Genomic DNA, 15,743 nt, shown 5'->3' with positions numbered 1-15,743 from the left:
TCTAGTCGAGGACCATTTTGGGTATTAACTCAATCTAAAATTAATGCTTAACAATAAGAATGGATATTTTGAATTTATACTACTTATTACCTTTTAATTCTTATGTATACCAAAAATTCTCAATAATTCTATTCTTGTAAACCAAATACTGAAATTTAAATTCCCATTTTATTCTCAATAATTCATCGCCTATTGAATTGTAATTTCATTCCCACATAATTTCTCCTCTCCAACCAAGCGCCCTGTAAATTGTAATTTGAATTTAAAACTCACGGCACAATTTCACCCGGTGGTATTATTGGACCACTTTTTATTCGGATTATGCTTACCATAACTAATTAAAAAATTTTAAAGAAAAAAACTGAAGAATTAGAGTAGACGTAATATAAAATTTTCTTCCAATGTCGAGTCCCGTCACAGGTAATTCTCGCACTAGATTACCTAAATATAGCTTTCAAAAGTGCAGAATACGCAGCCCCATTAAATCGCTTGTTCATATCTAATCTCTACCCTTCTTCATATATATATTCGCCATTTTAGCATCACAATACCTCTCTCCGTCTCTCTCTCTCTCTCTCTCTCTCTCTGCGCCTGGCCTGTTGGGAAGAGATCGATATGGATAATGGAGAAGTAGTTGAGAATGAGGAGTTCATTCTCTGGAGCGGAAACCAGCCGGAGAAGAAGCCAACGGGTGGCTCTGCGCCGCCGGCCATTGAAGACGGTGGCGGTATCGAGAAGGAGGCGGCCGCCGGAGAAGCCGTGCCTAAACCCAACACCGCAGGTAATTGGCAACTTACTCCAACCACATATATCAATACTCTGTTGGTCCCTGTACGCCCCTTCTCTCTCTCTCTTTTTTTTTTTATGAAAACCTCATTTTTAGTTCTTTTCTGATCTTTATGATTTATACTTTTTACAACATTTAATTGTGGTAATTTTAAAGAAAAAAGTCTTCTCGTACATCAATTTTTTTTTGTTTAATCAATGGGACTGAATGAAAAATGATTTAGAATGATTGGTTCTATCAGGGGTGAGTATCCGTTGGTTTCGGTCTATTTCTAATTAATAAATTCTAATTAATAAATAAAATACTCAAAATTTGAAATGAACCTTCATAATTGACTAAAAATCGATTGACCAATTTTCATAACTGATATAATAAAAATTGACGGTTTTTGGTCCCGATCAGGTAAATATAATCAATTTTTTTTTTGAAAGTATCAATTTTTTTAAATAAAATAGCTGAATTTGTTTTATTTATTTGACTAGCTAATGCTAAATGACTAAATTATTAAAGGAAAAAAAAACATCTTAGTATTTATAATCAATTTAAATTAATGTCATCAACCCCTCTGAAGTACAATAGTATTTTAGTCAGATATAAATTAACTATTTTTAAATATTATGTGGTTAATAAATGCAATGCAATTCGATAAGCGATTAAAATTAATGTGATAGACTATGGACTTGCAAAATATAAATGAGATGAAGTTAAATTTTTTTTTTCTCTAAATTAATTTTTGATTTTCTCTTGAAAAATCGATAATTGAATCTTTCACCTTAATAACAGAAGCGGAACCAAAAATTAAAATATTTGGACGGTTCAGTATTTTTTCTCACCCCTAGTTCTTTTTATGTTTTAATTTCGTTCATCCAAATTCAAATGTAAAGACGTTGGCTCAAATACGAATCTCTATTTGAACTCAAAATGGTAGATTTACAAATTTTCAACTATTTTATCCTTGTTATTGTTTATTGGTCAGACTAATTTTTTAAAAAATATATTTTATACTCCATAATATTTAGGCTAAAGTGTCATCACACACCATGAATCATTTTTTATCATTCATGTCGCACCATGATTTTTAGAGTCATAAATCATAATTTTTTTTTTCGTCTAGAAATTTTTTATTAATTTTTTTCGATATTTTTCTTCTTTTCCCATTCTCGTTTCTCCGATACCAAACTCCGCAGAGCAGACCTAAACAAAGCAGGCCTGATCGGAGAAACGAGAAGCGAAAAACGCATAACAGACCTATACGTTTCGAAAAAAAAAATACGAAAAAAAAATATGAAGGCGAAAAAAGAAAAATACCCAAAAAAATTAATAAAAAATTTCATATGAGCAAAATATTATTGCTGGTAACCTGTAGAACCTGTAAAAATTTATATGGTGCAGCATGAATAATCAGAAATGTTTCATGGTGTGAGATGATGACACTTTAGCCTAATATTTATAGTTTGTTTTTTTTTTTAAAATGTTATTTAAAAATATAAATTTTAAATATATAAATTTTATACATTAATACTCAATGAAATATGATATAAAATTGAATTGTAAATAATGTTGGAAAAATTAGCTTAAAATGGCATAAAATGGCATATTAAGTGGCTATTTTGTGGTACAATTATCAGTGGGGTCCACTTCCGATTTGGGTCGGGTCAAAGTGGATTCGGGTTCTTCGTAGTGAGACGAAGAGATTGATATATTGTACGCTCAAAACGGATAATGGGTGAATGAGATATTGATTCTCAAAGTAGACCCATTTAAGTTGGGAAATGAAGGGAAAATGTAGGACTTTGTCCCACATTGGTTTGGAAACAAGATTTGCCCCCCTTATATACATGAGCTCTTTTCAAGCTTGTAGAATTGTATAGCATAGAGGCTCTCTCTCGCGCGCGCGCGCGCGGGGGGGGGGGGGGTGCAAATCAAAATCCAGCTAGAGGACATCAAAAAGGCTTGAAATCAAGCCCGAGCTCGCGTGCGCCGGCACCTGCGGGCACGAATGTCGTCCGAAAATGGGCTGGCCTTGCGGGCTAAGTTAAACTCATCTGTTACGGAATTAATACTGTTTTAATTCCAATTTTTAAATTCTGAGTTTAATCCTACTTAGTGGTGACCGTTACAGGTGTTACATAATTGATTTTAACACCAATTTAATGGCCATGTTGAATGCTATCACTCCAACATCCCTATATAAAGAGAGGTAGAAGCAGTAGCATTTTACACAGTACAAAAACGAAAGGAATTCCAGTAGCTTTCAGCTTCCCAAAACTCTGCTTCTACTCTCTTCTTTACCAACTAGTGTTCTCTACTTTGCTTTGTTTGCCGGGTTCCTTGTTTAAGTGCTTAAACAATGAATCGTAGCACGTTTTATCCTGGTAAACCTAGGCTACAACGCTCCTAGCACTTGTGGGAGGTAGCAAATAAGGTTTTAAGGAAAAGAACCTTGTGTTCGAACTCGTGCTAAACCTATACCCAAACACTCAACCTTTTCCTTCCCAATTTTCTGTTTTTCCCATATAATATTAATTTTTCCGTAGGATTATTATTATTTTCGGGAATTTTCAACCATATTATCCAACAATCTTAAAACCTTATATCCGTTTCCCGTTGGTTGTTCATCTCTAATTTCCTAGAAGAAATGAAGAATCCAGTTTTGCCAGCTCTCGGGGAGGAGAATGTTGTTGAGAACAACAGTGGTGGGAATGGCAATAATGTTGCTAATTCCCAGGCTATACCAGTGAACGTTGGTTCACAAGATGGTGGGAGCACTGAGGGATATATTCCCATGACTCGGGTACCGGGGTACCTACGGTACCCAGTGGTTCGGCCGAAAGACCGGAGAAATTCACCAGTATTGGATCGAATTTCAAAAGGGGGCAACAAAAGATGTTGTTCTACCTAGCAACTCTCGGCTTGGCGAGATTTTTGACCGAGAAGGTTCCCGAACTAAGGGAACAGGATGCCCAATCCGTGATGGCAGTTGGCTATTGGAAGGATTCGGACTTCCTATGCTGAAACTATATCCTAAATGTATTGTGTGATGCGTTATACGATGTATATCGCAAGATTGGCACAGCGAAAGCGCTGTGGGAAGCTTTGGATCATAAATACCGAAGTGAGGATGCCGGCGCAAAGAAATTTGTGGTTGGCCGATTCCTTGACTTCAAAATGGTTGATTCCAAAACCGTGCTAAGTCAGGTTGAAGATTTACAACTAATCTTTGATGAAATCCGTGACGAAGGCATGACGTTGAGTGAAGCGTTCCTAGTGGGATCTGTTATCCACTTGCTGCCTCCAGGGTGGAAGGACTTCAAGAATTACCTTAAGCATAAGCGAAAGGAAATGAACCTGGAGGACCTGATCCAGCGACTCCGAATTGAGGAGGGGAACATGACGAATGATGGAAGAAATTCTGTCACTATTGGTGCTAAAGCCACTGTTGTGGAGCATGCTAAAAACTCCAAGAAGAACAAGAAGGACAAGCAAAAGCTAGGTCCGAAAGGAGGCATTACCAAGAAGAAATTTCATGGAAAATGCTTTAATTGTGGCAAGACTGGCCACAAGTCCTCTGAGTGCAAAGTTCCAAAGAAGAAGAACAAGAGTTCTGAAGCCAACATGGTTGAGGAAAGCAATCAGAAGGAGGTCGAGATTAGCCTTTCGGCTATGGTGACCGAGGTGAACCTCGTGGACTCTAACCCACGAGAGTGGTTCATCGACACTGGTGCAACAAGGCACTTGTGTTGCAACCGAGAAATGTTCAACACCTTTGAGACCGTTGAGGGCGAGAAGGTTTGGATGGGAAACTCTGCTCAGTCTGCTATGGAAGGCGTGGGCAAGGTGGTTCTGAATATGACTTCCGGGAAGGAACTGACGTTGAACAACGTGCTGTATGTTCCAGAGCTGAGAAAGAATCTGGTGTCTGGCTCACTGTTGAACAAGCATGGCTTTCGCATGGTGTTCGAGTCAGACAAGGTTGTTTTGTCTAAGTTAGGAATGTTTGTAGGCAAAGGTTATGTAACTGATGGGCTTTTTAAGCTCAATGTAATGCCTATTATCATGAATAAGAGCAAAGTTAATTCCGTTTACTTGCTTGAGTCTTCCAATTTGTGGCATGGTAGACTAGGTCACGTTAATTATAATTCTATACGTAGATTAATTAACATGGACCATATTCCTAATTTTCAAATTAACACAAATAACAAATGTGAAATCTGTGTTGAGGCAAAATTAACAAAAGTACCTTTCAAATCGGTTGAAAGGGAAACTGAACCACTAGAATTAATCCATAGTGATTTGTGCGATTTTAGATCGATACAAACGAGAGGTGGTAATAAATATTTTATCACGTTTATCGACGATAGCACACGTTATTGCTATGTGTATTTGCTTAAAAGCAAAGATGAAGCCTTGGAAAAATTCATTCTTTATAAGAATGAAGTTGAAAACCAACTTAATCGTAAGATTAAGAAAGTTAGAAGCGATCGAGGTGGTGAGTACGAAGCACCTATTGGTGACTTCTGTGCGAGTGTAGGTATAATACACGAGCGTACTGCACCTTACTCACCTCAATCGAACGGTGTTGCCGAATGAAAGAATCGTACATTGAAAGATATGATGAATGCGATGCTTATAAGTTCGGGCTTACCTCAAGACGCGTGGGGTGAGGCTATTTTGATAAGTAATTACCTTTTAAATAAGGTACCCCACAAGAAGCTTGATAAGACTCCTTATGAGCTGTGGAACGGTAGGAAACCTTCCTACCGGTACCTGAAAGTGTGGGGGTGTCTTGCCAAAGTTTTGGTGCCAACACCTAAGAAAGTAAAGATAGGTCCTAAGACGGTGGACTGTATCTTTATTTGCTATGCACATAATAGTAGTGCTTATCGGTTCTTAGTACACGAGTCCCATAATCCGGACGTACACGAGAACACGATAATAGAATCAAGGAATGCATCTTTCTTTGAAAATGTATTTCCTTGTAGGTCCAATGAGTTCGTCAAAACGAACGTTTGACGAAGCTATGGATAATGATAGTGGGGAATCCGAGAGAGAACCCGAGCTCGAGCCAAGACGCAGTAAGCGGGCGAGAGTTGGAAAATCATTCGGTCTTGATTTTCTAACTTACTTGTTGGAGTATGATTCGAGTACTCTAACTTGTTTATTAGAAAATGAACCCGATTTTCTATCTTGTTTGATAGAAAACGAGCCTCGAACGTACGGAGAAGCCGTGACTTCTACAGAAGGACCAATGTGGAAAGAGGCTATTAAAAGTGAAGTGGATTCTATTTTACAGAATCACACTTGGGAACTTGTTGATCTTCCTCCGGGTAGTAAACCCTTAGGATCCAAGTGGGTCCTTAAAAGGAAGATGAAACCCGATGGTTCCATCGAGAAGTATAAGGCTAGGCTTGTAATCAAGGGTTACAGGCAACGCGAGGGCCTTGATTACTTCGACACGTATTCTCCCGTGACGAGAATAAATTACATTAGAATGATACTTGCTATAGCCGCGCTGCGGAATTTGGAAGTTCATCAAATGGACGTTAAAACCGCTTTCCTAAATGGCGAACTAGATGAGGAAATCTATATGGAACAACCCGAAGGGTTCGTGGTTCCGGGCCAAGAAAGGAAAGTGTGTAAATTGGTTAAATCGCTATATGGTTTAAAACAAGCGCCTAAGCAATGGCACGAGAAGTTTGACCATGCGATGTTAACTAATGGGTTTAAAATAAACGAAAGTGACAAATGTGTCTACGTTAAGGAAACGATAGACTGTTATGTCATTCTTTGTTTATACGTAGATGACATGCTCATCATTGGTAATAACGATCGAATGATCAAGTCTACCAAAAACATGTTAAATACGAGATTTGACATGAAGGATATGGGTTTGGCTGATTTAATCCTCGGGATTAGAATCATTAGAAGACCTGATGGTCTGGTGTTAAGCCAATCACATTATATTGATAAAATCCTTGAAAAATTTAACAAGGATAATCATCAAGGGACTAGGACGCCATTAGATCGAAGCGTTCATCTAACCAAGAACCACGGAGAGTGTATTTCTCAAGTAGAATATGCTCGGGTTATTGGTAGTTTGATGTATCTAATGAGCTGTACTAGGCCGGATATTGCCTTTGCGGTTAGTAAACTCAGTAGATATACGAGTAACCCCGGTGCCATGCACTGGACAGCAATAGTGAAGGTTCTGAGATACTTAAGGTATACTCGAGACCTTGGACTGCACTATGGGAGATATCCTGCTGTACTTGAAGGGTATAGCGACGCTAGCTGGATATCCGATATTAAGGACTCCAAGTCCACGAGTGGCTACGTGTTTACACTAGCCGGTGCAGCCGTTGCATGGAAATCCTCTAAACAGACCGTGATAGCTAGATCCACGATGGAATCTGAGCTGATAGCCTTGGACAAATGTTGTGAAGAGGCTGAATGGCTACGCCATTTTTTAGAGGATATTCCTAATTGGGAAAGACCTGTACCTCCAATGTGTGTGCATTGTGATAGTCAAGCTGCAATTGGACGAGTACAGAATCATATGTATAATGGTAAGTCTAGACATGTGCGTCGTAGACATAATACCATTAGACAACTTCTCACAACTGGTGTTGTCTCGATTGACTACGTAAAGTCAGAAGACAATATAGCGGATCCGCTAACCAAAGGGTTATGTAGAGTAGCTGTGGAGAAGTTGAGACGAGGAATGGGTCTAAAGCCCTTGGTATAAAGTTCTATAGTGGACACCCAACCTAGCTGGCACCTAGGTTCAATGGGACAACTAAATTATGGAACGGAGCGTGTCACTGTGGGGGTCTCGGATCCCCTACCACTCCTCGTTAGAAACAGTGACTCCCGCACAAGGTTAGCATGTTAAATGCTTTAGTGATTCGAATGTCGGTTGACATATGTGAGTATGCGGGATACTCGGGATAGAATCACCTATGTGAGAGAGAAGTAAGGGTCGCTTCAAAGGAGAATTGACGGGCACAATTCTTCACAAACTCTTGCAGAACCAGGAATGGTGACCCACGACCAAAAAGGGCACAATCATGAGAACAAAGCATGGTTGGGAGGTTCCTGTGTGAGATATGTCATCGTCTACACAAACGGCAGTCGGTTCAAAGACATCGCGCTCTACCGTACAGCTAGTAGAGTAAATGTATCTTCACGAGGGAAGGTTCAAAGGGTGTGACCCTACCTATCCTATGCAGGGATCGACCGTTGAACACAGTTGTTTCCGTTTAAAAACTACCCCGAAAATCAATTTTCATTCATGTGGGGGATTGTTGGAAAAATTAGCTTAAAATGGCATAAAATGACATATTAAGTGGCTATTTTGTGGTACAATTATCAGTGGGGTCCACTTCCAATTTGGGTCGGGTCAAAGTGGATTCGGGTTCTTCGTAGTGAGACGAAGAGATTGATATATTGTACGCTCAAAACGGATAATGGGTGAATGAGATATTGATTCTCAAAGTAGACCCATTTAAGTTGGGAAATGATGGGAAAATGTAGGACTTTGTCCCACATTGGTTTGGAAACAAGATTTGCCCCCCTTATATACATGAGCTCTTTTCAAGCTTGTAGAATTGTATAGCATAGAGGCTCTCTCGCGCAGGGGGGGGGGGGGGTGCAAATCAAAATCCAACTAGAGGACATCAAAACCCGAGCTCGCCGGCACCTGCAGGCACGAATGTCGTCCGAAAATGGGCTGGCCTTGCGGGCTAAGTTATGCCTAACTTCGGTATCATTTTTCATCTGGTACTCTCGTGTGTAGCACGAGAGGTTGTGGTGCACCGAGAGCACAACTCTCGTGCATCTGTAACCACGAGAGTAGTGCACTCTCGGGTTGCACCACAGTGCACACGAGAGGTTGTGGTGCACCGAGAGCACAACTCTCGTGCATCTGTGACCACGAGAGTAGTGCACTCTCGGGTTGCACCACAGTGCACACGAGAGATGTACTCTCGTGTTGACTGGTCCGTGTGCTCTCGTGTGAACCTGCAACCCAACGGTCTGAAACCCGAAAGTGCAGAAGATTAAACTCATCTGTTACGAAATTAATACTGTTTTAATTCCAATTTTTAAATTCTGAGTTTAATCCTACTTAGTGGTGACCGTTACAGGTGTTACATAATTGATTTTAACACCAATTTAATGGCCATGTTGAATGCTATCACTCCAACATCCCTATATAAAGAGAGGTAGAAGCAGTAGCATTTTACACAGTACAAAAACGAAAGGAATTCCAGTAGCTTTCAGCTTCCCAAAACTCTACTTCTACTCTCTTCTTTACCAACTAGTGTTCTCTACTTTGCTTTGTTTGCCGGGTTCCTTGTTTAAGTGCTTAAACAAGGAATCGTAGCACGTTTTATCCTGGGAAACCTAGGCTACAACGCTCCTAGCACTTGTGGGAGGTAGCAAATAAGGTTTTAAGGAAAAGAACCTTGTGTTCGAACTCGTGCTAAACCTATACCCAAACACTCAACCCTTTCCTTCCCAATTTTCTGTTTTTCCCATATAATATTAATCTTTCCGTAGGATTATTATTATTTTCGGGAATTTTCAACCATATTACCCAACAAATAATCCCGGCCATTAATACAAAATGAGAATTTTTGGGGGTAGTAACCAGAACTACTACTGTATATACGTGATTCTCGTGAGAATTGATTCCAAAGCTTATTGGCAGCCATGGCAGATCTCAGTCTAGAGACGAGAGATATTTATTTTTAATGATTTTTATTTTTTCTACTAGAATCACTGTCTCACACACACACAAAATTACGGAGTACTGTAAAAGAAATTTAGCAAAATAAAAAGAGTTGTACTAAGTGTATTCTCATGTTTTCTGGGGAGGTAATCAATGTGCATATTTCTTTGTAAACTTGGGGCAAAGTAATGCGTGGGGTATTTTGATTTTAGACCACCGGTGTCACGGTTTTGTTGAAGAAAGATACTAAAGAGATAGCTACTAGAAGAGTTTATTAATCTTGAGGTTCCAACTCCATTGACGCACCAAAAAGAATTATGTGTACTTTCTCACTTTTACTCATAATGTGACATATTTTAATTATGTGAGTCTCAGAACAAATGTTAATATCAAGAATTTATGAGAGGAAGTATAATATTAGGAGTAAAAAGTGAAAGTTAGTATGTTTGGAATAAAAGAAGATAAAAAAAAGGCAACCATTTCCATTCTTCTAAAAGGCTGAACCCCAACCAAGACAACCATTTCCATGTTTTGATGACTGATCATCAGGTGCGTTGAAAGGGATGGCAAGATCAGAGTTGTATGAGATCTGTGCAGCCAGTCGCTGGAACCCACCAGTCTTTGACTGTTGCAGTGAGGAAGGTCCAAGTCACCAGAAAACGTAAGTTGCAGGATTTACTCGGTACACACTTTTAAATAGTAATTATATTTTTCTCATTACTTAAAAATAATTACGTTTTCCTCATTACTTAAAAAAATATGAAATTTTGTGAGTTTAAGGTTTTGGTTGAATTGTGTGTGCGCTAACCTTAAGAAGATGTTGGATGGATGTGTGGGTGGCAGGTTCAAGTTCAAGGTAAGGGTAGAGATAAAAGGAGAACATAAAGCGACCACTTTGGTGTGTTTTAGCAACCCGTTTCCGATGAAGAAAGCGGCGGCAGAGAATGCAGCTGAAGGGGCACTCTGGTTCTTGAACCATCTTGGTTATCGCTCAAAGAATCAATGAAAAAAAGAAAAAAACATTCTGGATTTTCTGTCAGTCTGGAGTGCCAATTACAATAAAATTGTAAGTGTAAAATATTTTATTATTATTTTTTTAATTAGAGAACAAAAAATTTACAATCTTTCTTTCCTCAAATACTATTTATTGAATAACTAAACTTGTGCGGGCAAAAATTTACTATCGCTTTATAGAGCTTGTGATACAATCAAATTTATCCAAACCAAAAATGGACAAATATTAAAATTTGAAGTCTTTAGACATAAATTGTAAAATATGGCACAAAATTTAAACTTGAACCCAATTACCTTATCCTACTAAAATATATATGCTTCGAAAAATTCTTAATGAGTAAGTTTTTGTTATCGTGACATTGAGTCAGGCGAAGAATTATTGTTCTAAGCTGGGAACGATAATATATCATATTTAATTGTATTAGATAAGTTGTATCTATAATTTGGCAGCAGCCGAAGTAGAATCCAGAGCGTCGCCTTTGTTTCTGCGAAGAGCTTTCATGTCGGAAGATCCGAGGCTGCTCCAAGAAGACATCATTTCATCATCATCGCGATCACTCCTGGCAATGGTTCTGGATCGCGTTAGCCGCCGCCGGCGTCCAAAGCATCCATTGCTCTTCGGGGGCGGCGCGTCGGAATCCGACTTAGAGGAACCATTTCTGCGAAACAACAAGCCGCCGCAAGTAGAAACCTTTTCTGTGTTGTTTTGAGGCGTCGGGAATTCCGCCGGAACCACGCCGGGGGAAGAGGATTCCGATGCAAGAAGGGACTGAAGTCTGCGGAGGGTGTGTTGGGGCACGACGTAGAATTTCTGGCCAGGCATGAGTGTGGTTTCCGGTTCCACGACAGCCGCCGCCCACGGCTGCCGGAAAATGTTGGGATGGGCTACACAGCTTCTGGGATTTCTGTTGAGTATCTCAGACGCAAGAACCGGCCTGTCGTGAAGCTCAACATGGCCGCCTGGATGAACAATCCTCACAAACGCAGTCTTGCCGTTACTAAAGCAGATCCATCTTTGAACTTCCATGTCTTTCCGACCACCGCGATAATCTGACAATTTAGCAGAATACTATATAATATATATGGCGCCAATGTTTCTATTTCCAATAAACTAATCATTGGAAATACCGCAATAACAGCTGGATGTTCCGAGAATATTTCTCAAAGGACCGGGTTACGTTTTCCTTCTAGAGTTCTAGTGACCGATTTAGAAAAATTATTTGAGCGGGAATGAAGATTAAATGATGTTAGAATACAAAATACATTATAAATTATAAAGAATGTTTTTTGATAGATTATATAATAGTTAAGATTGAAATACTTATGACAAAATATGAAACATAATCAATTGGATAAAATAATTTCAATAACACTATATTCATAAATACATTTTTAATTTTAATTTCTTTTACTTAGATTAATTTTTCTAAATTAATTCGAATACAATAAAGTATAATATAAACTTGTATACTACATTAATTAAAGAGTTAATACCTAAAATCGTCCTTGACTATAGTGGTTTTTCTCAATTTCGTCCTAAACGACTTTGGTGACCTAATATCGTCCCAGACTTTTGTGTTTTGCTCAATTTAGTCCCAGACTTTTGTATTTTTGCTCAATTTAGTCCCTCATTTGTTATTCTGTCCATTTGGTGTTAAATAAATAGACAATTCAGTAATTTTAATATTGGCATCTCTTTACTCATAGACATGTGAACTGCGAAATCCCTTTTTTTTTAACGAATTACTCCTAGAATTACTCCTAAAACTGCGAATATAAAATTTAATTTGCAGGTCCGGAAGTAATTTTCGGTGTAATTCGTACAAGAAAGAGGAATTTCGCACTTCACAAGTTGAAAATAAAGAGAGATCAATATTGACATTACTGAATTGTCCCTTTATTTAACACTAATTTGACGGAATAACAAATGGAGGACTAAATTGAGCGAAACACAAAAGTCTGAGACGATATTAGGTCACCAAAGTCGTTTAGGACGAAATTGAGAAAAACCACTATAGTCGAGGACGATTTTGGTATTAACTCATTAATTAAATGACTCATAAAAAATAGACTAAAAGAGTATTTAATTTGTTAATTTAATAATTGAGTAAAAGACATTTTTAGTCCTAAACTTATAGTGGCACAAACAATTTTAGTCCTCCATAAAAAAATCAGACAGTTTATGGACACTCTTATTATGACGAGGACAATTTTGGTCCTTCGTCTGCATTCCTGTTAAATGACCGTTTGAGATGAGGGTATTTGTGTCATTTCATGCTATCTCCTTCTCTTTATTTCATCTCATCTCAAACGTCTAGTTTGATCCAATAGATCTGCAATACGGTGCGTTTGGACTCCTGGAAGCAGCGGAGGAATGCAACTGAGACAGCTGGAGAATAAGAGGAAAGAGGGGGAGAATGTAGTTGATGACCAACTCAAAAAGGGGAAAGTGATTTCACCTGAGTCCAGTTCAAACACATCTTGATTCCTGACGCAGACAAGCATTTTCGTTTTGTTGGATGCAATCATACTGTAAAAACTTCATCTTTCAAGCATCAAAATCATGGTTTTAAATGTTTACCATAAATAAGGTCAGGATAGTTTCAACTGGTGCTATCCCGCCTCTTGTGGAGCTTTTGAAGTGTCAAGATGGTCATTTGCGGGAATTGGCGCAATTTGCATTGTATATCGAAGATTGATTGAATTTTGGCTTTGAGACTGACGGAGATGGAATAAAGAGGAGTAGATGTCATGAAATTACACAAATATCCTCCACTCAAACGGCTATCTAACTGGAAACAGACGGAGGACCAAAATTGTCCTCGTCACAATAAGAGTGTCTACAAATTGTCTGATTTTTTTATGGAGGATTAAAATTGTCTGTGTCACTATAAGTCTAGGACCAACAATGTATTTTATATGAGTTTTTTGCACTTTTGGTCCCACGACTATAGTGGCACTATTAGGATTGATCAGCGACTTTCAAACCTTGCAATTTAAGTCCACGACTATTGTTTTTGTTGCAAAAATGGTCCTTCCGGCCAATTTTTCGTCAAAATCTCACCGGAGAAAAAAATTCTTCATTGCAAGCAGGGATAAAATAGACATTTACATTGACCTTGAAATCTCGGATCGCTGTTGACCTCTTATTTTGACCGAAGTGCGAAAAAAAAAAAATTGCCAGAGACGAACCTTAATCTACTCTCATCTCATCAACCCATCTGCGAACAAGAGGAAAACATCGATTGCCATCTTCAACACGCCATCCATTGTCGATCTTCATCGTCTTTATTTTGAAGGAAAACATAATGACTACATTTTTTATGAGATGAGAGCAGAGTATGGTTTGTCTTTGGCAATTGAGTTTTTTTTTGTTTGATTTTTTCGCACTTTGGTCAGAATAAGAGGTCACCAACGGTCCGATCGAGATTGCAAGGTCAATGTAAATGTCTATTTTATCCCTGCTTGAAATGGATGATTTTTTTCTCCGGTGAGATTTTGACGGAAATTTGGTTGGAATGACCATTTTTGCAACAAAAACAATAGTCGTAGGCTGAAATTGCAAGGTTTGAAAGTCGCGGATCAATCCTGACAGTGCGACTATAGTCGTGGGACCAAAACTTCAAAAAACTCAAGTCATACTTTTTGATATCAAGTTTGAAATTCAACTAACTAAGCTACTCAATCCATTCGTAATTTTAAGATAAATATATATTTTATATAACATTTAATGATATATATATATATATATATATATATATAGGATTATTTTTGAATACAAATCTCCCTTAAAATATAAATCCCTCTTAAAATACAAACTGTGTGCATGTAAGTATGTTAATGTGTGCACGAGCTAATCTAAGATATTGTTGGCAGTGTGCCCAGTGTGCATGTACGTATGTTAATGTGTGCACGAACTTTGATGGATGGTTGTAATTTTTTTTCCTACGCGCTGTGTGCATGTAAGTATGTTAATGTGTGCACGACCTAATCCAGAAATTGTTGGCCGTGCATCCTGTGTACATGTAAGTATGTTAATGTGTGCACGAGCTCAAATTTGTATTTTAAGGGGTTTGTATTTGAATGCAACCCCCCTCCCTCTCTCTCTCTCTCTCTCTCTCTCTCTCTCTCTCTCTATATATATATATATATATAGGGGTGGGGGGAGTAGCGTCAGCTGCCCCCATAGTGGCTCTGCGCCTGGTTCCTATGCACCAGATAAAAAATTCCATAATTTGTCGGGCTAAGTTCACTAGTTATTTGGAAGAAAAGACTAAGTTCTAAATTTGACAGCAGCATTGTAGAGATTATGCTCAAAGTGGGCAGATTCCTTGTGCGCATTGACATTTGACGCTGTTTTCAGCTACTGCTGAGCTATTGAGTTACTATAATTTATTTCTTACATACTTTGTCAGGCCGCAAGCAGGGGACCCTTAAGGTTAAAGATTAACCTTTTGAGAGAAAAGAAATTTTACAATTTGGACAAAATGATAGGGATTGAGGTTGATATTATATTATCCACCATCAGACACTCGATACGAACTTGATCGAGCCTATAATTTATCTTATATTTAGTAACAATTATCAATTATTTCCTAAACCAGAAGATACTAATACTGAAGTAGTACTACACTGTGACATATCTTTATTAGTTGACGTTTTCTTTAGTTGTTATTTTTTTGAATTTATTTGTTTTCATTAATATATGACTCTGTCACCTGGAGTTAAATCAGCAAAATTGGGGCAGGTATGTCGATTAACCAAGTCTTTATATGGCTTGAAGCAGGCTAGTCGGCAGTGGAATGTGAAACTAACAACTGAGTTATTATCTCAAGGTTTTAAACAAGCATCTTCAGATCATTCATTATTCACTAAAGGGTCTGGTTGTTTATTGCTCTTTTGGTTTATGTGGATGATATCGTGGTAGCTAGTGGTAATCTTGAAGTAATCCAGGGAGTTAAGGCTCATTTAGACTCAACCTTTCGAAATAAGGATTTGGGTCCTTTGAAGTTTTTTCTTTTCAAGGTTTGGATCGGAGGTTGCTCGGAGTCGTTATGGAATTAATCTCTCCCAAAGGAAACGCTTGATTTGCTTCAATAATCTGTTTTTTTTTTTTGGGTAGTAAACCAGTGGACAATCCCATGATTGTGACCACGAAGGTGATGCATGCTGACAGTCCCACTCTTCCTGATGCTACCTGTTATAGGCGGA

The 15,743-nt window shown here is 38.4% G+C and overlaps 1 protein-coding gene across 1 annotated transcript; it reads left to right on the top strand.

The window, feature by feature from the left end:
* The first annotated feature begins 418 nt into the window (after nt 1–418).
* LOC109190880 (ribonuclease 3-like protein 1) lies at nt 419–10,609 on the top strand. Its single transcript, XM_019341506.1, has 3 exons — nt 419–781; nt 10,068–10,179; nt 10,362–10,609. Exons 1-3 carry the CDS (start codon nt 616–618, stop codon nt 10,522–10,524), a joined length of 441 nt encoding a protein of 146 aa, XP_019197051.1. The 5' UTR covers nt 419–615; the 3' UTR covers nt 10,525–10,609.
* The last annotated feature ends 5,134 nt before the right edge of the window (nt 10,610–15,743 follow it).

Source organism: Ipomoea nil, unplaced genomic scaffold (assembly GCF_001879475.1).
Source record: "Ipomoea nil cultivar Tokyo-kokei standard unplaced genomic scaffold, Asagao_1.1 scaffold0114, whole genome shotgun sequence".
Lineage (NCBI taxonomy): Eukaryota > Viridiplantae > Streptophyta > Magnoliopsida > Solanales > Convolvulaceae > Ipomoea > Ipomoea nil.
This window is presented reverse-complemented; position numbering and strand designations above follow the sequence as displayed.

Excerpts from the sequence above, each read along its gene's own strand:
- LOC109190880 (XM_019341506.1), top strand. The coding sequence starts at position 616 with ATGGATAATGGAGAAGTAGTTGAGAATGAGGAGTTCATTCTCTGGAGC. Across the intron at positions 782-10,067 it reads GCCTAAACCCAACACCGCAG|GTGCGTTGAAAGGGATGGCA; the intron begins GTAATTGGCAAC and ends ACTGATCATCAG. Across the intron at positions 10,180-10,361 it reads GGTCCAAGTCACCAGAAAAC|GTTCAAGTTCAAGGTAAGGG; the intron begins GTAAGTTGCAGG and ends TGTGGGTGGCAG.